At 39.1% G+C, this 23,791-nt stretch overlaps 1 protein-coding gene across 2 annotated transcripts in view; it reads left to right on the forward strand.

Annotated features, from left to right (window-relative positions):
* The window catches only part of TEC (tec protein tyrosine kinase), a 153,328-nt gene that overhangs the window by 116,338 nt on the left and 13,199 nt on the right, over nucleotides 1-23,791 (forward strand). For both annotated transcript variants that reach the window (XM_049886301.1, XM_049886302.1), the window contains exons 6-14: nucleotides 2,479-2,519; nucleotides 3,831-4,006; nucleotides 8,064-8,129; nucleotides 12,563-12,617; nucleotides 15,219-15,298; nucleotides 16,631-16,764; nucleotides 17,642-17,716; nucleotides 18,696-18,867; nucleotides 18,987-19,203. In XM_049886301.1, the coding sequence (XP_049742258.1) occupies nucleotides 2,479-2,519; nucleotides 3,831-4,006; nucleotides 8,064-8,129; nucleotides 12,563-12,617; nucleotides 15,219-15,298; nucleotides 16,631-16,764; nucleotides 17,642-17,716; nucleotides 18,696-18,867; nucleotides 18,987-19,203 (1,016 nt within the window). The remainder of the gene's footprint in view (nucleotides 1-2,478; nucleotides 2,520-3,830; nucleotides 4,007-8,063; nucleotides 8,130-12,562; nucleotides 12,618-15,218; nucleotides 15,299-16,630; nucleotides 16,765-17,641; nucleotides 17,717-18,695; nucleotides 18,868-18,986; nucleotides 19,204-23,791) is intronic.

A 23,791-nucleotide genomic window follows, 5' to 3' on the forward strand; every position in this document is an offset into this window, starting at 1 on the left:
AGTATTCATTTTCTTCTATAATTATGTGCTCAGAAGGTCTCTATTACCTGGATGGTGAGAAAGTGGCATGATTGGTTTACCAAGTAATTAGAAAGTTAGGAAATAAATTGTAAAATATTTTTTTGCATGCTTTCTAGCACAGTGGAAATGTAGGGTTGGTGTATTTTCTCAGAATAATTATATTTAGTTAGCAATGGGACCATGTCTTGGAATCAAAAGTTCTGTTTCGGGTAGCTTTTATTACAACACTTAAGCCTGCTAAAAATGGATCTATTAAAAGTGTGAGCCCAATGTGATATCATTAGTGCTTTTCTTAACATTAATGTTTATGTTTTCTTCAACAAATAAACTTCCCAGATGTATAGCTAGAAACAATGTGCATCATTCAACAACACATCTACGATCTCAATAGGATTTATTCTGCTGGGGCATAGTGATATGGATTTTAGCAGTGGTTTCACGGTCTTTCAGGGCAGTAAGGTAGCAGAATGGTACCTCTACAATGTTTTGATGAATAAGACTATCTAGGCTTAATTTTGACACTTAAGTCCCTTACAAATTTTGGAAATGAAAGTGGCACTTTGGTATAATCTAAAAACACACAGAGATTCAAAATTGCTAGTACTCTAAAATACCCATAATAATGATTGTATGGGGGCAGTGGTAGAATTTTTGTCTTCCGTGCGGAGACTCAGGTTATATTCCTAGCCAATGCACCTCAAGTACAGCCACCACCTGTCTGTCAGTGGAGGCTTGTGTGTTGTTATGATGTTAAACAGGTTTCAGCGAAGCTTCCAGGCTGATAGCCTAGGAATAAAGGCCTGGCAACCTACTTCTAAAAAATCAGCCAATGATGGAGGGGAGATGAGAAGGCAGAGAGGGACAGGAGCTGGCTGAATGGACATGGGGAATACAGGGTGGAGAGGAGGAGTGTGCTGTCTCAGCGGGAGAGCAACTAGGAGTACATAACAAGGTATATATAAATTTTTGTGAGAGACACTGACTTGATTTAAACTTTCACTTAAAGCACCAGTAAAAAAAAAAAAAAAATCAGCCAGTGGAAACCATATGGCTCACAATGATCAGATCCCAGTTGTGCATGAGTCAGAAGCCAGTTCGATGGCAGCGAAAAACAATAATAACTGGATATACTGTACTTCTTTTTTCTCGCTGTCACGGTATAGGATGCTCACTGTGTCAATCAGATCTGTGTGATAAAATTTCTGGATCCGAGCAGAACAGCCATTAGCAGGGATGCTCCATCGTGCATGAGATGAGGCCAGATGACTTTCCTGGTCCATCCAGTCCTGAAGTCTATGAGTCCTGGCACCCTGATCTCTTGGGATTACCCATTGCCGTTGAGTCAATGCTGGCTTGTAGCGACCCTATAGGACAAAGTAGAACTGCCCCATACGGTTTCTAGGGAGCATGGTGGATTTGAACTGCCACCTTTTGGTTAGCAGCCATAGCTCTTAACCACTATGCTACCAGGGTTTCCTCTTTTGGGATAGCCTAACATTAGTTTAGCACATTAAAAGGAAGGCACATGTTTCCAAGGCTGTTATTGTTTCCCATTTTTTACATTTTCTTAAACCTTAGTGTTAGTATGTGTAAAGTCTAACTTGCTGCAAAAAGGAACTCGAGAAAATGTATTTCAGTGTCATGTAATAACCCAGTGGTGGCGAATGGTCCAGGGCTGATAGGGGTAGCTGTGCAAACGGATCACAGGGTCTGCTCCAGTTCTAGCTGTCTCAACCTGCAGCAAGAAGGGGGAAAGTGGTCGAGGGTGCCCAGGGGAAGACTTTTAAGGGCAAGATTTAAAAATGGCACATACTACTTTGCACCAAAAAACAGACAAAAAAAAAACCCCACTGCTGTCAAGTTGATTCCGACTCACAGCGACCCTATAGGAGAGAGTAGAACTGCCCCATAGAGTTTCCAAGGAGCGCCTAGTAGATTCGAACTGCCAACCAGAGCCCTTTAATTAGAATTTGGTCCCATGGCCACATCTAGCTGGGAAATAAAGTCTTTATTTTTAGCTGGGTGCGTATAACCGCCAGAACTCTAGTACTGTAGACCATAGGAGGAAAGGGCAGACCGCCAAAACTTCTTCATCCTTCTCGGTGTTCTCTTTCATTTTTACTATTTATTGTTGATTCGGCATGAATTGTTGAGTGTCTAGTTTCTGCAGTGGTGGGAGACACAAAGAAGAAAACATGATCCCTAATCCTGTACAGTCTATTCAGGAAAATAGAAATATAAATCAGCTATAAAAGAGTGATTAAGCTATGAAAGACAGAGTGATTAATTCTATTCTAGGAGAGTGAAACAAGCTAAAAGCACCAGAATGAGAGCGTGAGAGTGGGCCTGTCATCTTTGTGTTTATTCTAACTTTTACTTATAACTGCCATTATTTTATTTTTGTTGAGTGTTGGTAGACAGCATTTTTGACCTGTTTTCTGTTGTTGTCATTTTCAGGTATAAGAAAAGCACTACCTCCAGCACCGCAAACAAAGAAGGTAGGAGGGCTTGAACTTTTGGAAGCATTTGTAGTTTATTGAGCATGTTTGTATTCATTCATTTTAACAGCTGTGTCCCCCAGGATCATATTTAACATCAGAAGTAGATGGACTATGGCTTCTTTGATTTTTTTCTTGGTATCAAATAATATTAATTTAATTGTATCATAAATTATCAATGGGGGCCTTGCATTTTGGCTGAAAAAGTTATATAAGAAGCGTGGAACCTTAAAGGAATGTTTCAAGCTTGAGACCTCAGTATTATGACAAAGGAATGACTTCAGTAATTTAATGCCTTTGAGGAGGGAGGTAGGGTGGGAAAAACATCCACTTTGGACCCAGATAGCACCTGACCTGAGTCTGGTAAGAGTGACTTTGGGTGGGTTACTTAAACCATTCTTTTCTCAACTGAAAAATGGAAATTATAGAACTCTACTTCGTGGGGTGGGTATTAAGGATATGTGAGAAAAAAATGTGTTAGGAACTAAGCAGTATGCCTTGCTTATAGTAGGCACGAACCAAAAAGCCAAAGCCACTGCCATCGAGTTGATTTGAACTCACAGCGACCCTATAGGACAGAGTAGAACTGCCCCACAGGGTTTCCAAGGCTGTAATCTTTACAGAAGCAGACTGCCACATCTTTGTCCTGCGGAGCAGCTGGTGGGTTAGAACCTCCAACCTTTTGGTTAGCATCTGAGTGGTTAACCATGGCACCACCAGGGCTCCTTATAGTAGCACGAAGATGTGCAAATTCTTTTGAGTGAGAAGAGACCTGATAAAAGACTCCGTTGTGAGTTTTTCTCTAATGTAGACTATTTGCATGGTTGGTCTACTTGTATTCCTCTTGGCTTTTGCTCTCATCATCACCTGCTCCTCTTCCTGAAAAACTCTCTGACACTAAGCAAAAGCCTTTTAGTATTTAACGACAGCTTTTGCTCATCCTCTATATTGTGAAAACCATGAGAGATCTAATAGCATCAACATTTTCAAACTCATGGGAGGGGATACCAGATTATATTAGGTAGATTTGAGGCTTCTGCTTTGTTCTATAAAAAAAAAAACAAAACCAAACCCATTGCCGTCCAGTCTGTTCGTACTCATAGTGACCCTGTAGGACAGAGTAGAACTGCTCCATAGGGTTTCTAAGGAGTGGCTAGTAGATTCAAACTGCCGACCTTTTGGTTAGCAGCTGTAGCACACCATAGCTCTTAACCGCTGTGCCACCAGAGCTCCGAATCTTTTAGTATTTTGCTTCATACCCAGTGAAATACAGAAGACTGTACCATCAAACATTATTTTCTTTTTCTTTAGCGAAGGCCTCCCCCACCAATTCCTCCTGAAGAAGAAGATAATAGTGAAGAAGTAGTTATAGCAATGTATGATTTCCAGGCGACAGAAGCACATGATCTCAGATTAGAGAGAGGCCAAGAGTATATTATATTAGAAAAGAATGATGTTCATTGGTGGAGAGCAAGAGATAAATATGGGTAAGTATTCTCTCTGTTTCTGTCTCTGCGTGTATATGACACGCAGTGCGTTGGTGGGAGTTTAGTGTTGAGTGAGAAGAGGATGAGCTGTACAATCATGAGAGTAGATCAGCTGGCTGTAAATCAAAGTGGATATTATTACTTTGCAGTCACACAATGTATCTTAGTGGTCACTCAGTACACGTAAACTGATCAATCGTATCTTTCCCTAAGTTAGAATACATTACACTGGTATCTTCCTCATCTATTATATGTTTTGTTTTATTATTTTGACCTTGGAGGAAATTCAGTTTTATGTCGTCCCCTTCCTGCCATCCCCCCACCGCGATATAAATACATTTTTCACAAATAACGTGCCCATGTAAATAACTCACTCACATATATAACGCTCAGAATGATGAAATTAAGTGAAACAGTTCGGACATAGTGCACACGCCATTTGCATAAAAATACGGTAAGTGACCTTAAGTTTTTCTAAGAAATAGTCTTTCTTAATTTTCTTCTTAGGAGATATGTATTGTAACTATATATAATTTTTAATTATAAACTATATAAATATATAATTGTAAATCCATAATTTATGTTTATATGTATATAAAATAGACATACGTATACATGCAAGGAATTAAATAGCAAGCATTATTTATATAATAGCTAGAGATAACACAGAATTAAACCGAAACCAGGAAAGAATTTAAGATTTAGAGGAAACAGTGCGTCTTCTCAACCTTATTATGGGTAAATATATGAGTAAATGTGGGTAAACATAGGAGTAAGTGTCTTTTAGGCTTTTTAAAGAAAACTATGTCCTGTGCTTGGTGGCGTAGTGGTTAAGTGGTATGGCTGCTAACCAAAGGGTTGGCGATTCAAATCCAACAGGTGCTCCTTGGAAACTCTATGGGGCACTTCTGCTCTGTCCTGTAGGGTCAGTATGAGTCAGAATTGATTCAATGGAAATGGGAGTGCTTACCTCTGAAATATAATCCCGGGTATATTTTGAGTTTCCATGGATAATACCGGGATGACTTTTTGTTCCGGTCAGAGTGCACCCGCCACCCCGATCCTCCAGCCTGCTGTCTTGCCTCATCCCCAATTCCAACTCTCCATTCTTCATTGCTCTTCTTGAGAAGCAGTGGAGGCCTCTGGGTTACCCAGGGTCCTTCTTTTCTGCTTGCTTCTTGGGAACTCTTAACGCTGTTCTATGCTTACAAGAAGGTTGTTACTGCTTGTGTTTGCCAGATGCTATAAAATACTTATTTTTTCAGTATAGAAATTTTCAAACACACACAAAAGCAGATGAGCATATAATGGAGCTCCTTGTCCCAATCATGAGACTTTAAAAATTACCAATATTTTACCAGCCTTGATTTATCAACCTCTCCCAAGTTTTTCCCCTAGATTTGCTATCCTAGTCATCATGTCATTTCTGTTTTTTTTTTTTTTTTAAAAAACCCACTGCCACATCATTATCATGTCTAACATTTTTTTTTTTAAAGTTGTCTGTAGACTTTCCCCTAACCTCAGGCCCGGGAGGAGAGTACAAATGAAATCCATATATCATACACCTAAATATTTAGAAGTTATAAATTAAGCTGGAAAACTGGTAAATAAAATATATTTTATTCTCCAACTTAACAAATACACTTTCATAATGATGAGGAAGGCAAGGTTTGAATTTAGGGTTCAATGCCAGAATTCGCAGAGCGTGAACTGCCCCTGTGCTGCCTCCTTTCTCTCTTCCTTTCTGTCCTGGGCTCTACCTCACATGCGCTGTGTTCATCTCCCAGCTTGTAACTCCAAAGACTGCCCACACTGCATGCAAATCAATCCCCTACCGTGGCCGCCCCTCGGGCCTGGGGTGGAAGAAAGCACACACAGCCAGCACAGTTTGCTCTCCAGCAGATAGACCCAGGGGAAAGGCCCACCTAGGCCTTGGAAATGGGCAAGGAATTCTGTGAGGTCCCAGTTACCCAGACAATGGTCTAGAAGGAGTGGTGGGAATAAGGGCTTTGGGTGGGCACATCTCCTTAACTTAGCAGAACTCTCTGAAGAGTGGGGTCAGGGAAGGGGCCTCTCTTACCCAGGTCTAAGGATGGTACTAATCTAATTCCAGCTTCCCCTATTAGCTCTATTGTGCATTTTTACAGTTATTTTGTTCAAATCAGAATTCGAACAAGATCTACACGTTGCATTTTTGTTGATATGTATCATGTCTTTTTTATTCTACAACATTACCCTCCCCACTTTTTGTTTCATACTATTTATTTGTTGATGAAACCAGGCCATTTGCCCTTGAGAATGAGCCACAATCTAGATTAATTGATTGTTTCCTCATAGTGTTATTTGATATGCCTCAATTTCCTGTAAACTAGCAATTAGATCTAGAGGCTTGATCATAGTTGAAGGTGATCTCTGGTTTTCCCACTTTTAATGATGCTAAGATTGATCAGTGGTTCAGATGTCAGCCTTGTTCTTCCATCATAAAGTTCTTCATTCACATTTCGCCTAATAATTTTGGCATCCATTGATAATTGTTGCTTAGATCCATTACTTCATTTCCTACCTTTATTACCTATTGCCATCGAGTTTATTCCGACTCATAGTGACCCTGTAGGACAGAGTAGAATTGCCCCATAAAGTTTCCAAGGTGTGGCTGGTAGATTTGAACTGATGACCTTTTGGTTAGCAGCCAAAGTCTTAACCACTGGGCAACCAAGGCTCCATTACTTCATCACGGGTTGCAAAATGGTGATTTCCTAATCCTAGCATTCCATCCACATTTATTAACTTCTGTAAAGAAGAACTGCCTCATTAACCAGTTCATTTAGTTCATACAGGAAAGTCAAGATAAATGCTTGTTTATTTCCTTTGAACAATTTTCAGAATAATGAGTTGGTGATTGAGCTTCCTCTGGTGATAACGGTGGTAACCAGTAATTTTTTTTTTAATGTTATTGTTATTATGGATGCTTATATATTTTGTTTGTTTCAAGTCATTGCAGTTATTGTTCTTTTTGCTTGAGTTGTCTCATCTTAGACCAGTGGGAGCCCGTTTAAGCTGAAGACTCCATTAATCTTTCTTAGCTTCTTGCTTTCTGGCTTAATAAAATGGTTTTTCTTATCTTTTTCCCTGCCAAAACTTCAGTCTGCCATTTCTCCAAGGAGTGTTGTCTCCTTTCAGTCAGAAATGGTATTTAGAGACAACAGTTGGGGTGTTAGGATTCTAATCTCCACTGGACCGTCATTGCTTCTAGGCATTTCTCAGTGCAACAGTGCTACATATATGCACACATGTATACTTTTTTTTTATACCTACATGTATGTATGAATTTGTATATATTATGAGTTCCTCCTAAAACTTCAAATTCAAATTTAAGATTTTAAGATTTTTACTCTATTCTTTGACTTTATACATGTATCTCTTTTCTCTTTATGCTGAAAATCATGGCTTCTACCAACACAAGAGTGATTCTTAAGCTTTAGTGTTTATACCAGTAACTAGGGGTAAAATTTCAGATTCCTTGGGCCTATCATAAAATAGACCTTCTCAATTCAAATCTCTTGGGGTATGACCTAAGAATTTGCCTTTTTAACAAGCAAGCTCCCCACATGATATTGCTCTTGCTTCTTAAAAAGGCAAATTCTTGGGTCATACCCCAAGAGATTTGAAACTGTGACTTCTGAAGGATCCTCATGGAACATTGGGAAGAGCTCTGGACCTCCTCACAAGTCTAAAGTTCAAGTCCTGGATCTGTTGCTTGATAGCCTTGAGACCATGGGAAAGTCCCTTAATTTTCCTAAGCCTTAGTTTCCTCACCAGAAAATGGGTACAGTAATGGCCTCCCTACCTCAGAATTTTTGTGAGGATCAAATGTGGAAGTACTTTGTAAACTATGAAATTCTGTATGTATACAGAATAGAAAGTCAGCTCATGTTATATATATAAACTTTAGGAAAGATTATGGTTTAATTATCTAAAGAAAGCACTAATCTTTGTTCCTTTTAACAACCTCTCAGTAATTTCAGAGTTTACCTAAAGTATTTTTTTTTATTTCTAGAAGTGAAGGCTATATCCCAAGTAATTATGTAACAGGAAAGAAATCAAACAACTTAGATCAATATGAGTAAGTAAATGTTTATCTTGTGAATGTGGAAAGCCAGAAAATGTTTTCATTTTCCTAATTACTAAGGCATTTTGAAGATCAATGAACACTTTTCGTTGTCTTTAAAAGGTGTTGCCAACATATCCCTTAGCTCAGCTGCCTCGTGTGGTAACAGAATGTGAGAATTAGTTTCTATGATACAGTTTACCTGAAGGTACTACATGTGAATGGAGTTACACAGGCAGATGCAATCAAACTGATTGTAAACAATGGTTGTGGCAGAGAATCTAACACACACAGCTTACTTGATTTTTGAAATAAAATCATTTATTCATTCACTAGGGGAGCCCTGCTGGTACAGTGGTTAAAGTGCTCAGCTGCATTAGCACTGAGCAGTTCGAACCCATAAGCCACACCTCAGGAGAAAGATGTGGCAATCTGCTTCCGCAAAGGTTACAGCCCTGGAAACGCTATGGGACACTTCTACTCTGTCCTACAGGGTCGCTATTAGCCAGGATTGATTTGACAGAACAGGTTCATTCACCCAAGAAACTGGAATATAATATCCCAGAGTGGACTTTGAAAGAAACCATGTTTTGTTGTTTCTTTTTCAGAATGTAATAAAAATATATGATTATTGCTTTTTTAAAAAAACTTGAAAATATAGAAAAATGTAAATAAGAAAAAATTATTCATTAGTCAACCAGAGGTGACCACTGTTGACATTAGTGTTTCCTTTCAATCTTTTTACTGTTGTTTAAAAACAATGGAATCATGTTGTATATATTATTTGACATCTTACTGTTGTCATTTAATGGTATATCATGAGTGTAAGTATTTTCTCTTGCCATTAAATATCCTTTCAAAATATTTCCATAGCTGCATTCCTTGCCATTCAGTCATAAATACATGAAATGATTACAGAGATCTCAGCATGTATCAGACCTTGGATATACAACCAGGCATATGGCACACGTTGTTGTTATTAGGTGCTGTCGAGTCAGTTCCTAAGCGAGTCGGATGGATGCCCAATAATTTAATCATTTCCCTGTTGGGGTGGCATTAGGTTGTTTCAGGTATCTTTATTATATAAAAATGACTGGAATAACCTCTTCCTGTTTATTTTCTTAAACTAGGTCTCTAAAATCTAAGCATTAGGCCTAAGGGTATGATGAGCTTTTTTATATATGTATGACATACGCAGAGTTACTGGGTGATGCAAATGATTAATGCTCTCAGCTGCTAATCAAAAGATTGGAGGTTCAAGTCCAGATAGAAGCACCATAGAAGAAAGGCCTGGTAATCTCATTACAAAAACTCAGCCATTGAAAACACTGCGGAGCACAGTTCTGTGAAACACGTGGTGTCATCATGGGTCAGAGTAAACTCAAGGGGAAGGGTTTTTGTTGTTGTTGTTTGTTTGCTTGTTTTTAATGAACCGATGCATATTGCCAAATTGCTTTCCAGAAAGGTGCCCTATTTATATGCCCACTAGCAGTGTGTGGCCAGATTTTAATGCAAGGTTCATGTATACCAAACAGTCTTTTGTGGTCATTGCAAGGTAACGTATTGATGCTTTACTCATTTCCTTAAAAAAGAAAACCAACGAAAAAATCTTTCATCTGTCCATGTCAACTTTATATAACGTGAGTGTACCTTAAAATCTAGAAAAGTATTAGTAAGTTCAAAAAGTCACAACACTCTATTGTTTTGTAGTTAGGTGCTGTTGAGTCAGTTTTGACTCATAGTGACCCTATGTACCACAGACTGAAACACTGCCCAATTTTATTGTTTTAAAAATATGTCAATAAAATAGTATTTTTTTTTTCTCTTAAATAAGTTTTAGGAAAATATAGCAATATCTTTAGAATTAGGGAAGATGCTAAGAGTTGAAAACTTGGGCTTAATTTTAAATCAGTATGACTGAGAACTAAGTGATCATTTGGGGGGGAGGAAATTGGAAATGAGATAATCCTTATCCAAATCTGAGAACTCCCTTTATGACTCACAGGATTTCAAATACGGATTTTAGAGAAGGAAGTTTATGATTCATTGCCACGAGTTTTTGGATATATCATAACTTGGAGATTTTCTCTCCTCTGAGGGACTCTTCTCCTTTGCTTGTCTAACTGGACTTGCACTGAGTGTGAACCCCAGGTGGCAGTCCCCTTGACCCTCTGTCCAGAGGTCAGGGATTCCACATGACATCATGCCATGCCTAGCTGGAAGAGAAAGTAGAAGCAAAAGGCAGGCAAAAATTCCTCTCATCTACTGTCCTCCCACTCCGTGTTTTTGTTGTGGTTTTTGCCACAGCCCATTCTGTAACACATCTTAGATGTCCCCAGGGCTATTAAAAAAAAAAAAAAAAGCCTTCTACCAGTTGTTGAGTCAATAGTTCTTCCATTGTTTACTTGGACCTAAGAGGAGTCCCAGGGAGCAGACTGTCCACTGCTCTGGAATCCCTGTTGCCAGGTTCAAGGCTCCCAGGGCTATTGATAACTAGCTCTGACCTCCACACCCAGTTACCCATTTGGGGAAGAGAGGATCAGAGGAGGAACTGCTTCAGGAAAAACATGGGTGCATTGTGATGGTCAATAAGAGGGTATTCTTGGTGGAAAGATGCTAAAGAAAGGTGACAGAACTATAGGGCCCTTAAAACAGAAAAAAGTCTAGGATAAAGTCTTTGAAAGGGTGACATGGGTGGTGCAAAATTAGAGAACAGGTTAAGATTTATAGTGGCAGGCTGGTGGTTTTATATTTTTCCTTCACTTAAACATATGGTCTTCTTTTCACAATTTAACCTCACTCATCCTTCCCAAGAAGTTTAGCCAGGATATGGTCTTTCCAAAAAGTACTGAGTGCCCCTAAACCTCCTATTTCTCTCTATTCAGATACCTCTATGATGTCTTAGGAAACCCTGGTGGCGTAGTGGTTAAGAGCTATGGCTGCTAACCAAAGGTCGGCAGTTCGAATCCACCAGGTGATCCTTGGAAACCCTATGGGGCAGTTCCACTCTGTCCTTTAGGGTCACTATGAGTCAGAATCGACTCAACGGCAATGTGTCAACGGGTTTATGATGTCTTATTCCCCTGGAATGTTTTGAGGTTGACTAGCCAATGTGAAAAACAAATTCACATTAGGGTTTGATAACTGGGAATGGTTTGACAACCTACATATTTCTGGGCAGTTATTCTTCGTCAGGTATTTCCTTCACCAACAGGAGTTAACCTCTAGTTGAAGCATTTGTATGACAGGTTGTGAGAAAAAGGTATATGGGCTGGCATCTGTGCAGTAGCATTCCTCTGCTCCTGTCATGTGGACTCCTTCGCATCTTACTGGTGTGACAGCAGAGTTCACCTCAGGTCATTATTGAGGCTCCCCCATTGAGTTTCATGCAAGTCCTAAGTGTCAAAGAAACAGAGCAAAACATAAGAGCATGTCTCCTGGGTCTTCGAGGCTTGCTGGTTTCCAGCACTTCCCGAGGCCTTGTGGTCACCCAAGGCTCAACTGTAGGACTCTGCCATGGCCAAGCAGCCTCTCCTTGCCTTCCACCAGGTCCTGCCACCACCTTGTGCCATAATCCCAAGCATCTGTAGATCTGTGTCCCTTTTTGGCCTTTGGCCAATCTTTCTCGTGATACTGCCCGTCTTGCACCTCATTCTCAGGGGCACCAGCCCCCCGCCATCACCATCATGCTTCCCCCAGCACAATCTCTCCATGAATTTGTGAGCAGACAGGTCAAGAGAACATGCCCTTAGACTACTTTGTTTGGCCTTCAGTTTTGAACTTTTTCTTAGTTTTTTTTTTTTTTTTTAAAGATGCTTTTTAGTGGCCAAAGGACTCTTCACGATGGTCATAGACCCTGAGGCGTCAAATGTTATCGAAACTGGCTTGGGCCCTGTGAACATTTGAATTTTCCACCACTGGTAGTGTAGAGTCTTGGGATAAGGTTTAATTTGAATTAAAGGCAATAATGTAAAGTGACATTTCCTACATATTTGAGTCTGTGGAGTAAAATTCATTTTTGCTATAATTATAACAGTGGAAAATTGGAAAGGATTTTTATGTGGAACAATGAAGAATAGCCTAAATAATTATGACACATCCATACAATGACATACATAGAACCATATTGATTTTCAAAGATGTCCATCATATACTGTTACATGAAAAATTCAGGTTATGATATAGCAAGTATAGTTTTGATCTCACTTTAGTAAAAAAATTGAGAGAAAGTGTGTATGTGTGTTTTCCTAAAAACAGGGTAGAAAAAAAAGTCTGGAATTAAATACATCGAAATGTTACTTGCAGCTGATTTTCTTTTAAATTATGAATGATATCTTGTTCTTGTTTATTGTATTTGCTATTGATAAGGAATATTACTTTATTAATCTTAAAAATATATATATATATTTTAAAAATCCAAGGCCTTAAATGTAACTTTTTCTATTTAGGTGGTATTGCAGAAATATGAATAGAAGCAAGGCAGAGCAACTGCTCAGAAGTGAAGTAAGTGTTTGTTTCCTGGGTTTGGTTTCAGCACAAATTGATTTTAATTATTCCCTATTGAGTAGTTCTATCTACCTCTATTTTTAAAGCCTAAAAAAAAGAAATAACTATCACATCAGTAGAGTTGTGGATTTTTTGTTTGTTTTTAGTCATTTAAAAGTGGCTATGGGTATGATTTCTATAACGGGTGATTTTTTCTCTATATTCTCTTCCCTACTGATTTATCATTTGCTACCTTGATTTTCCTGTTGCCATTGAGTCGATTCCAACTCATAGAGACTCTCTAGGACAGAGTAGAACTGTCCCTTAAGGTCTCCAAGGAGTGGCTGGTGGATTCGAAATGCTGACCTTATGGTTAGTAGCCGTAGCTCTTAACCACTTTGCCACCAGGGCACCTATCAAGTACTTAAATTTGTTTTTCCTTTTTTGCTTGAAAAAAAATTTTTTTTAATTGTGGTAAAATATGTATAACAAAACACTTGTCATTTCAGCCATTTTTATGTGTACAATTTAGTGACATTATTTATGTTCATCATATTGTACAAGCATCACCACTACGTGTTTCCAAAGTTCTTCATTGCCCTTAACAGAAACTCAGTAGCCCTCAAGGAATACTTCCCCATCTTGCCCTCCTGCCCACCCCCAGTAACTACTGATATCCTTTGGTCTCTATGCCTTTGCCTGTTTTGAATATTTCATTTAAGTGGATCATGCAGTATTTGTCCGGTGTCTGACTTATTTCACTCAACATAGTGTTTTCAAGCTTTATCCATGTCATAGCAGTTATCAGGACTTCATTTCTCTTTCTGGTGTTGTATGTATATTCAACGATGTTGTTTGTTTTCAGTAATTTATATTAACATTATGTGGTATCTTTTTTTAGGAGCCCTGGTGGCATAGTGGCTAAGAGTTACAGCTGCTAGCCAAAAGGTTGGCAGTTTGAATCCACTATCTGCTCCTTGGACACCCTATGGGGTAGTTCTGCTCATCGACCCAAGGGCTGTGGGTTCGGTTTGGGTGACACAGTAGTTAAAGCGCTCGGTTGCTAACCGAAAGGTCGGCTGTTGGAACCCACCAGATACTCCATGGGAAAAAGAGGTGGTGCTCCCCTCTGTTGGAGCAGTTCCACTGTGTCCTATGGGGTCACTATGAGTCAGAATCAACTCAGTGGCAACAGGTTTGGTTGTTTTTAGTTTGCTCTGTTTTTATAAATGAAGTTTTAATAAAATATTTAATTGCCTTTAGAAATAAATGTGCTGAAATTCTTATACTTTAAAAAGAAGTAAAACTAAAGGCTAAAATGTGGTATAGAGGAAACAGCACTGGACTGAGTAGGAGACCTGAGTTTAGCTATAACTTTCTAGTCCAGTTTCCACATCTGTAAGATAAGGAGGTTGGATTAGAAGGGGGTCTCTAAAATTCTCTGCATTTATAATCTAATTATTCCACTTAGTAATAGTTCCCAATCTTTTGAAGCACACTTTCTCATTTTATCTCCTGCTTATTGCCACCAGTCAAGATTTTGTTGAGCTGTTTTTTCTGTAGTTTACATAAAGAAAGCAAGAATAGGTTGAATTTGCTTAATTCAAGTTGCATATAACTATGCCCACTTCCCACAGGATTCCTGCCTCCCTGGTGGAACCTGCAATGAGAGGCCTGGGTACAAATCTTGGCTTTGCCTGTCTATGATCTGGGTCAAGCTATCTAACCTTTCTGTGCCCCCATTTACTTATCTGTAAGCAGAGTAAATTCTCAATAAATAGTATTATCCTTTTTAAGGTCCCTGGGTGGCACAAACAGTTTGCTCTTGACTAGTAACAGAAAGGTTGGTGCTTCAAACTTACCCAGAGGCTCCATGGAAGAGAGCAATTTAAATGCCACAGACTGCTCATGTTGCTTTTGGTAGAGAGGCATTTGAGGTTTGTGGCTGCTATTTCTTGATCTTCAGTTTGGAACCTAATGGGAAATTATCCTCTAATTATATAGTATTGTTTCCACTTTCTGATTTTATCTGCATAAGTTATTTGTGCCTCCATCTCTTCTTTTAGAAAGAGTGAAAGTAAACATTGACTTTCAAGGGGATTAAGGATTTTTAAATACGTTCTTATAAAGAGCACTGAGATATTTGCAGGAAAAATACTTCAAGGATGGAAACAATATGGAGAAAAGTTTCAAAGCTTGTAACAAATATGAGAAATTTATAAAATAAAACCCAATCATTAAGAAGTATATCTTTCAGTAACTGTTTTCCCACATGTCCAGGACCTAGGAGAATTGTAAAATCTTGTCTGTTGGTTCTGGGAGCGTCCTTAAAGGTTATATTTGTTGAAATGTCTCACATGAGTGTGTGCGAGGATTTGTGATGGCGAGGAACTGGGAGTGTGGTTTCTTTAACTAATCTCATGGCCCATTAATGTGAAGACTGGTAGAAAGTCAGGTGAATTGGAGAACCCAGAAGCCCTATTGGTAAATTGTACTGCGCCAAAGCAGATTTTCCAGCAAAGGAGAATAACTGTAAAATTGTAAGATTGAGTTCTAGAATCTTCTGGATATTAATATTTGTTACTGGAGTGAAAACGATTTCTTATACTTGGATTTTAGGATAAAGAAGGTGGTTTTATGGTAAGAGACTCCAGTCAGCCAGGCATGTACACTGTCTCCCTTTATACAAAATTTGGAGGGTAAGTAGTCCTGCTCTGTTTTTTCAGTTTAGAATTTTTGTACGAACTTTCTATAGAGTTTGTATGGGTACAAACATAATTAAAAAAAATTATGCTGCATTTCAGCATTAAAAAAGAAAAGCTGATCTTGATTTCTAAAGTCTATACTATTTTTCTGAGTCCTAATTGCGCAGTGGTTAAGAGCCATGGCTGCTATTCAAAAGGTCGGCAGTTCAGATCCACCAGCGCTCCTTGGAAAGTCTATAGGGCAGTTCTACTCTGTCTTATAGGGTCACTATGAGTCGGGATTGACTTGACTGCACACCACACAAAACAACAACAGCATACTATTTTTCTGTATGCATATTTTCAATATTTCCCCCATAATTTTGTATATATATGTTCTTGAGAAAGACTGTAGAAACTTTAGTAATGTTTCACAAATAATTATTGTGCACTCTGCTAAGTGCTAAGAATACCGCAGTGAGCAAAGGTGACACAGACCTGACCTCAGATAGCTTATAGGGGCTGCTGACAAGCAAATAGGCAGACACAGTACCATGTGAGTGTTATGTATGGTAGGGCGACAGTGCTGGGGTGTGGGAGTGCTTACATAGCCCAGACACTTCTGAGTTAGTCCCAAAAGGTTTCCTAAGTGACGCCCAAGCTGAAACCTGACAAGTGAGGCAGCAAGAGTTGGAGGGAGGGGAGAGAGTTTCTGACCCAAGAAACTGCTGGTGCAAAGGCCCAGATGTAAGAGAAGACGTGGTGAGTTTGAGGAACTGAAATGAGCATAGTGCAGTCTGGAGTGGGAGGGGCAGAGTCAAGGGAGGAGGGAGAACCAGGAGAGGTAGAAAGAGGTCAGGTCCTGTCCACTGTAAGGAGTTTAAGCTTTATCATTAAGAGCAGCGCGGAGTTATCTTGAAAGGGTTTTTTTTAGCAAAAGATGGCTGGAGAAGACCTGTGTCCTACAAAGATATCTAAAATGAAATTTGTACTTTTCTAAGTTTAATTTATTCACTTTTAGTGGTGTAGCTGCTCTAGACATGTCCATGTTTACAACAGCAGGAACAAAAAGCAGTAGCAGCTGATCTATTTTAAGATGTTCAATTGATGCTGGAGTTAGAAATATTCTCTTTAAGGAGCCAAGTATGTTATCAGTGACCTCTCCAAAAATGTCCACCTGTTAACATGAAAAGCGAAGTTAAGAACGTGGGGAGAAAGAAAATGTATGCAGGGAATAAAAGGGGCCATAGGTAGAAAACATCCCAAGAATGAAGTTACGTTATTCCAATTTAGTTCTGAGACTTTTTTTTTTTTTAGTTCTGACACATTTTGTTTTTTTTGTTATAGAGAAGGTTTATCAGGTTTCAGACATTATCATATAAAGGAAACAACAACATCTCCTAAGAAGTATTACCTAGCAGAAAAACATGCTTTTGATTCAATTCCTGAGATTATTGAATATCATAAGCACAATGCAGCAGGTAAGTGAGCTGTTAAAAACCTACTTCAAATATAAGGTAGTTCTTAAAATGATCAGACCTGGTCCCCAGTGAACATTGCAGTATTTAAAAGAAAATGTCTTGTCGAATGAATAAAGCATAACCCACTGCCGGTCGAGTTGATTCCGACTCATAGCAACCCTATAGGACAGAGTAGAACTGCCCCATAGAGTTTCCAAGGAGCACCTGGCAGATTTGAACTGCCGACCTATTGGTTAGCAGCCATAGCATTTAACCACTACGCCACCAGGGTTTCTGAATAAAAGCATAGATATATTATTTTCTTATGTCCCGTAAAAAAATGTGCAATTGTCAACTCAGAGAGTAGGATCCTCTTCTTCCTTCCATCCCCCCTTTCTGCCTTCCTCCTCTCTGCCTCCCCACCCCTCCACCTCCCTATCTGCTTTCCTCCTCTCTGCCTCCCCACCTCTCTACCTCCCTTTCTGCTTTCCTCCTCTCTGCCTCCCCACCTCTCCACCTCCCTTCCTGCTTTCCTCCTCTCTGCCTCCCAGCCTCTCCACCTCCCTTTCTGCTTTCCTCCTCTCTGCCTCCCCACCTCTCTACCTCCCTTTCTGCCTTCCTTTTTCTTTTTTGCTAGCACTGCAAATAGTACCTTTATTCTTAAGATGTTTAAAAGGTAACTTCATTCTTAAGATTTTTTTCTACTATTTCCTGCATAAATTTTTTCTCTCACATTTTTCTTCACTTCCCTGCTAATAGCTCTGTGTTGTGTGTGCACTCAGAAGATGATCAGTACATGAATGAATAAATGAACTTTTAAATGAGTTTCTAGCTTGGCACTTAACCATTCAGAGCAAGTAAGAATGAGCTCGACTACAATATTCTTTTTGTTTTCTAGGGCTTGTCACAAGGCTACGGTACCCAGTTAGTATAAAAGGCAAGAATGCACCAACGACTGCAGGATTCAGCTATGGTAACTCTTATTTTATAGTTGCATTGGCTAATTTTCCTTGAAAAGAATCCATTATCACAAGATGAATTTAGATGTGTAGAATCCCACATAGTGGAACTGTTGTTATAAATTTATAGTATGGAGTATTTTTAGATGAGTATACTCACAGCTGTAGTAACCCTAGGTTTTCTGTTTTCATCATTATTCATAATTCAATAGAAAACTTACTGTCGGTGAAAATTAAGCATTATCATGTTACATCTAAAATAAATCAAACTCTCCCTGGTTCTCACCATCTTTGTTGGTTACTCACAGGAATGGAAGGATGGAGGTAATATAGAAACCGTCCAACTCGATTGTTGCTTTGGGCAAAAGTTTTTAAATAGTAGGTTAAATTATTTCCGAGGTCCCTGGGTGTTTTTTTTTGGGGGGTGGTGCAAACAGTGCGCTGGACTACAACTGAAAGGTTGGTGGTTCGAACTCATGTAGAGTTACCACAGAAGAAAAGTCCTGGCAATCTGCTTCTGTAAAGATTGTAGCCCAGAAAACCCTATGGAACAGTTCTACTCTGTAACACCTGGGGTAGCCATGAGTTGGAATCAAGTCAGTGGCAGCATGTTTGGTTTGGATAAATTCTTTCCAACCTGATGGAATTTAAAAAGAAACAAACCGTGGAAGAAAGAGTGGTAAAGGAAGAAGTGTTTGTTTAAAAAAAAGTACCATTAACTTTTAAGCGCTATTATTATTGGCCTATTCTGTGGCATCTTTTTGCCTTCTTCAGTTCACTTGGTTATACTGTGACAGCTTAGATGGGAGACCATCATCCCAGGCAGTGGAAAACCACCTTTTGTAGTTCAGATGCAGGTTGCAAGTCTGTTCTGTGTGTTTCACTGGTAATCCTGTAGGTTTTAGGTTGAGCTTGGCTATTGTCTTTTTTCCCTACTGATTCACTCCGTGTTCTCCTTATTAAATGTTATCACTTTTCCCCTCTGTCTTACAGAAAAATGGGAGATTAACCCTTCAGAGCTGACCTTTATGAGGGAACTGGGGAGTGGACTGTTTGGAGTGGTGAGGCTTGGCAAATGGCGGGCCCAATACAAAGTAGCAATCAAAACTATTAGGGAAGGTGCCATGTGTGAGGAGGACTTTATAGAAGAAGCTAAACTGATGATGTAAGCTACTGTCTTCTTTCCGGTTCCCCTTTTTTATTAAAAAGTGGCCCCTCACCAGCTAATACACTTGCTTGTTTCTTTTCCTGTAGTAACTATATGTCTGCATATCTTTCTGGCAGGAAACTGACACACCCGAAGTTAGTACAACTTTATGGTGTCTGCACACAGCAAAAACCAATCTACATCGTTGCTGAGTTCATGGAAAGGGGCTGCCTTCTGAATTTCCTCCGACAGAGACAAGGTCATTTTAGCAGAGATATACTGTTGAGCATGTGTCAGGATGTGTGTGAAGGCATGGAATACCTGGAGAGGAACAGCTTCATCCACAGAGATCTGGTAAACCCCTTGCCTTCCCATTCACTGGCTGAATTCCTTTGTAATACTGGGTCAACAAAGGAGCTAGGATGTATTAATAGTAAGTTTTTTTTTTTACTCAACAATGCTTATTTTTAAACTTAGTAAGTTTATGTGCCCCATAATTTTAAAGGAAAAATTTTTATTAAATCCCCTATTTATGTAGTTAATATCTCCAAGCAAATTCCCATTCATTAGTCATTTGATCGGCATAAGAATCCCATGAGATAGCTTGTCATAGCAGATTGTATTGCCATCAAATATTAGCTTCAGGGAAGTGAAACGACTTGCCTTAGGTCATAAATGGGGAAGTTAGGGTTGACCCTGACCCTCTAGTTAAATCTCAAGGTCTTTCTACTTCACACGCTGCGAGCAGAAACTGTAAGAGAAACCCTTTGATTCATTTTCTTTATCTCTCGAGTCACTGGGGAAAAACGGAGACCATGTTAATCCCTGAAAATATCAGAAAGGAAATCTTCTATTACTGGTTCTAAATTACTGTGATGGAGATGCTTCTTTATTTAGACTAATTCCTAATCAACTTGACGGCAGTGGGTTTTTGGGGAACTTCTGATGAAGTATGGACCCATTTCTTCTGGAGTAGCAGTAGAGCATTTATTTAACAATTACTTTAAACAGGCATTGTTCTAAGTAGTTTACAAATATAAACTCATTTAATAATCATAACCCTAGGAAGCAGATATTATTTTTCCCATTTTACAGATGAGGAAACTGAGGTACAAGTAGGATAAAATTATTTACCAATGGTCAAATAATTGCAGACCAGGGATTTGAACCCAGGGAGTTTGACTCTAGAGCCCATACTGTAACTACTGTGGTGTGCTGTTTCTGGATCGAGAGCATAATATAGAGAGTTGAGGAGCTGGCGATAGGAAACTTGATTTCCCTAGGTGTGTTTTTGGATAGCTACCTAATCTCTCTTAGACTCTTTTTGCTTCTGTAAATTGTGGGTTTTAATATTGCTCTGCTCACAAGACTGTTTTAAGGAACAAATTATATGATTGGGCAAAGGGGCTTGTAAAATAGAAAACATGCTGTGTGTATCATCAGTTAGTATTATCATTATGCTCAGTGACGACAAAAAACATCTCTTTGTCATATTGAAAGTTGTGACCTAAGCACCTTCCTCTTTTTTGCACTTTCAAAAGCAGTGAAAAACGAAGATTTGTGTGATTGTCTACATAGACCATATCTTGGTGAAAGCAATTTTTGATATTTTTGTACCTATGATATTGACATCATTATGATAGATTCATATCAAGTGTTTTCGTTAAAACAATTAAAAACTGAGACATGCATAAGTTGAAATGTTCTTAGAATAATTCTTGAAGTTTCCTATCTGCATCAATGAAGTTGAATGCAGTGCAAGATTCTCAAGTAATAGCATCGCAATAGCTTTCTGCTCAGGCTGGGAGGGTTGGGCCGCACATAACAGAAAAACTCAGGTCAACAGTGGCTTAAACCAGGTAGAAGATTAGTACCCTTTAACACTGAACACTGAAGAAAAAAAAGACATAGTTCAGAGTGGGTATGCCACAGAGTAGATGGGGACCCACATTTACCCTTCTGTCATTCGTAGGGTTTGTCCCTTGTTCTTGTCATGCGTGGTAGCTTCATCCGTCACATCTAAGGTCTTGCAGCAAGATGGCAGGAATGAAAGATGCGTGTAGCCCTTCATTTTATGGAGTCTTCCTAGAAGTCTCATATAATACTTCCCTTTTTCTCTCATTGACTAGAATTTGGTCACAAGCCCACTCTTAGCCTAAAGAGAGGTTGAGGTTCGAAAGTATAGCCTTCTATTCCTGGCAGCAACGTGCTGCTAAAGACCACAATTCTGTTATAAGAAGAAAATGGATGTTGGGGTGGCACCTAGCAGCCCATGACACAGTAGGCTTTAGGGACATGAGCAGCCTCCTTAGTCCAGATCTTACACTGGGGGATCTAAGTGTCTTGGACTTTTGTGCCTCTGTTTCTTAACCTACAAAATATGAATAATGATGACACCTGCCCTCTTAGGGATAATCCTGAAAAGCCCATAGGATAAAGAAGGTGAAAACTCTTTTTAAATTTATGTAATGCATCGCTATGAGTCGAAATCGACGTGATGGCAGTGGGTTTGGTTTTTTTTTTCTCTCACGAGTGCAAAGAATCCTTATTCATTATTGAACAGTAGAGGCCAAATAGGGCAGAGCCACACAATACCCCAAATAGCTTGCTTGTATCAAACTCTATTGATTAGGAATAATAATAATTTTTTTGCTAAGACTTATGGGAATTAAATGAGGTAATATACAGACTTACATAGCACCATACCTGGTTTATGGTAAATGTTCTGTACATGTTAATTGTTGTTTAGCCCCTAACATGGTATGTGGTGAAAATTAGATTCTCAATAAATATTTGTTGCATAGGTCAATAATTTGATAAATAAATGAATGTACACATGGTTGACTGAACAAATATTTTCTACATTCAAAATTTCCATTTTAAACGTGTGTTCAGTGTTTTTTATAGTTTCTGCTACTATTTTAATGTGTTATTAAGCTATTCATAAATATAAATTGTACATTCAATATGTATCATTGTAAAGTGAGTGCACCTTGGTGCTTAAGATTTTTAGTCATTATTATTAGCTGCCTTTATAATAGGTTTACTGATCCCCATTATATTATTTTCTTAGGACTGCCATAACAAAATTCCACAATCTGGGTGGCTTCTAAGAACATAAATTCATTGTATCACAGTTCTGGAAACTAAAAACCAAAAACCCATTGCCGTCAAGTCGATTTTGACTCATAGCGACCCTATAGGACAGAGTAGAACTACCCCATAGGGTTTCCAAAGAGTGGCTGGTGTATTTGAACTGCCAACCTTTTGGTTAGCAGCCAATCTCTTAACCATTACAGCACCAGGGCTCCACCCTGGAAACTAGGAGTCTGAAATCAGGGGTCGGCCATCTTGATTCCTTCTGAGGGCTCTGCAGGTGAATCTGTTCCTTGTCTCTCTCCTAGCTTCTTGTCACAGCCAGAGATTCGTGGCTTGTAGATGTATCTCCACATGGCCCTCATTTCTCTGTCTCTGTGTATCTTCTCCTCTTTTATAAGGACACCAGTCATATAGGATTAGGACCCTTCCTATTAGTGGTTAAGATCTTGGCTGCTAATCAAAAGGTCAGCAGTTGAAATCCACCAGCTGCTCCTTGGAAACCCTGTGGGGCAGTACTCTGTCTTATAGGGCCGCTATGAGTCAGACTCAGCTTGATAGCAACTGGTTTTTTTTTTGTTGTTTGTTTGTTTTACTCTTGTATGACCCCATGTTAACTGATAACATCTTCAAAGACCCTATTTCCAAACAGGCTCATATTCACAGGTATGGGTGCTAGGACTTCAGCATACCTTTTGCGGGGAGGGTACACAATTCAGTCCATATAACACTCATTTTACAGGTGAAGAGATTAAAACTCAGGCTGATTAAATAGCTTCTTCACAGTTACACTACTGGTTAGTGAGAGAATTAGGATTCAAAGTCAGGCCTTTTTCAACTCCACGGGCTCCACACCTTCCCGCTATTTCCTAGCAGTTAATTTGTCAAGATACTTCGTGATTGCTAAGGCTTGCAAAGTGGTGGCAGGTGTTGCCAACTCACCTGTGGCTACTGTGTTCACTCAAAGTACATTTCCAGATTTTCTGTAGAAAGAAGTTCAACCCAAAATGTGTGGACATAGGGAAAATGGCTTTGATGATGATGAGTTGTGTCGCTTTCCAGTAACACGCAGAATGATTATGACTCTGGACCCGTGTGTGTGACTACAGCAGCATCTTCTGAGTATTAACTGGTTAGGGGCTGGGGGGTGGCCGAAGTTCAGGAGTCATTTGTGTAGGAAACAGGTGAGGGATATGAGGAAGAGTCTTTAGCTGATGTGAGGGAAACTATCTCTCGCCCAAACTTCAAGCTTCATTGACTGCTTCTGATGAAATTTGGAATCATCGCCAGGACCACTTTTTTGCTTTGCTACAGGGATCTGTTTTTTAGGCCACATGTTTCGGAGCTAATTTTGAGTCTTAAAAATTCTGAAAATATGAAACAGTCCTATTCATATATTTTTAAGATGTCATGTTTTTCATGGGGACTTATCTTTCACTTAAGGATTCGTACATATAATCCCAATGTCAGGGTCTACAAATTTAAGGGAGACATTTAGTCGGTTTCTAAATGGAATGACTCTGATACTCCTGTCTTTTAAAATACTGGTGAAGAATCCCGTTGACCATCAGGTGAAGACATTGTGGAGCAATTGTTGGAGTCAATCCAGGGAATGGACATTAACTCTCACTTTAGGAGAGGCTCTTAAAATACATTCAGCAGGAAAGAACTTCATTTAAGTGGAATTGCCACATAAAGAAAATAAAATTCTGAGCAGTCAGGAAGAAAAACACATCTTACCCCATGGGTTATGGTATTAAAACTGTCACATCTTCTTCTGAGAATATCTTGTCTTTTTACCAAACTATTTTTTTCTTTATTTTCTTGAGCCCTACAACTTTAAGAA

The sequence above is a fragment of the Elephas maximus genome, chromosome 5 (genome assembly GCF_024166365.1).
Source record: "Elephas maximus indicus isolate mEleMax1 chromosome 5, mEleMax1 primary haplotype, whole genome shotgun sequence".
In the NCBI taxonomy this organism is placed as follows: domain Eukaryota; kingdom Metazoa; phylum Chordata; class Mammalia; order Proboscidea; family Elephantidae; genus Elephas; species Elephas maximus.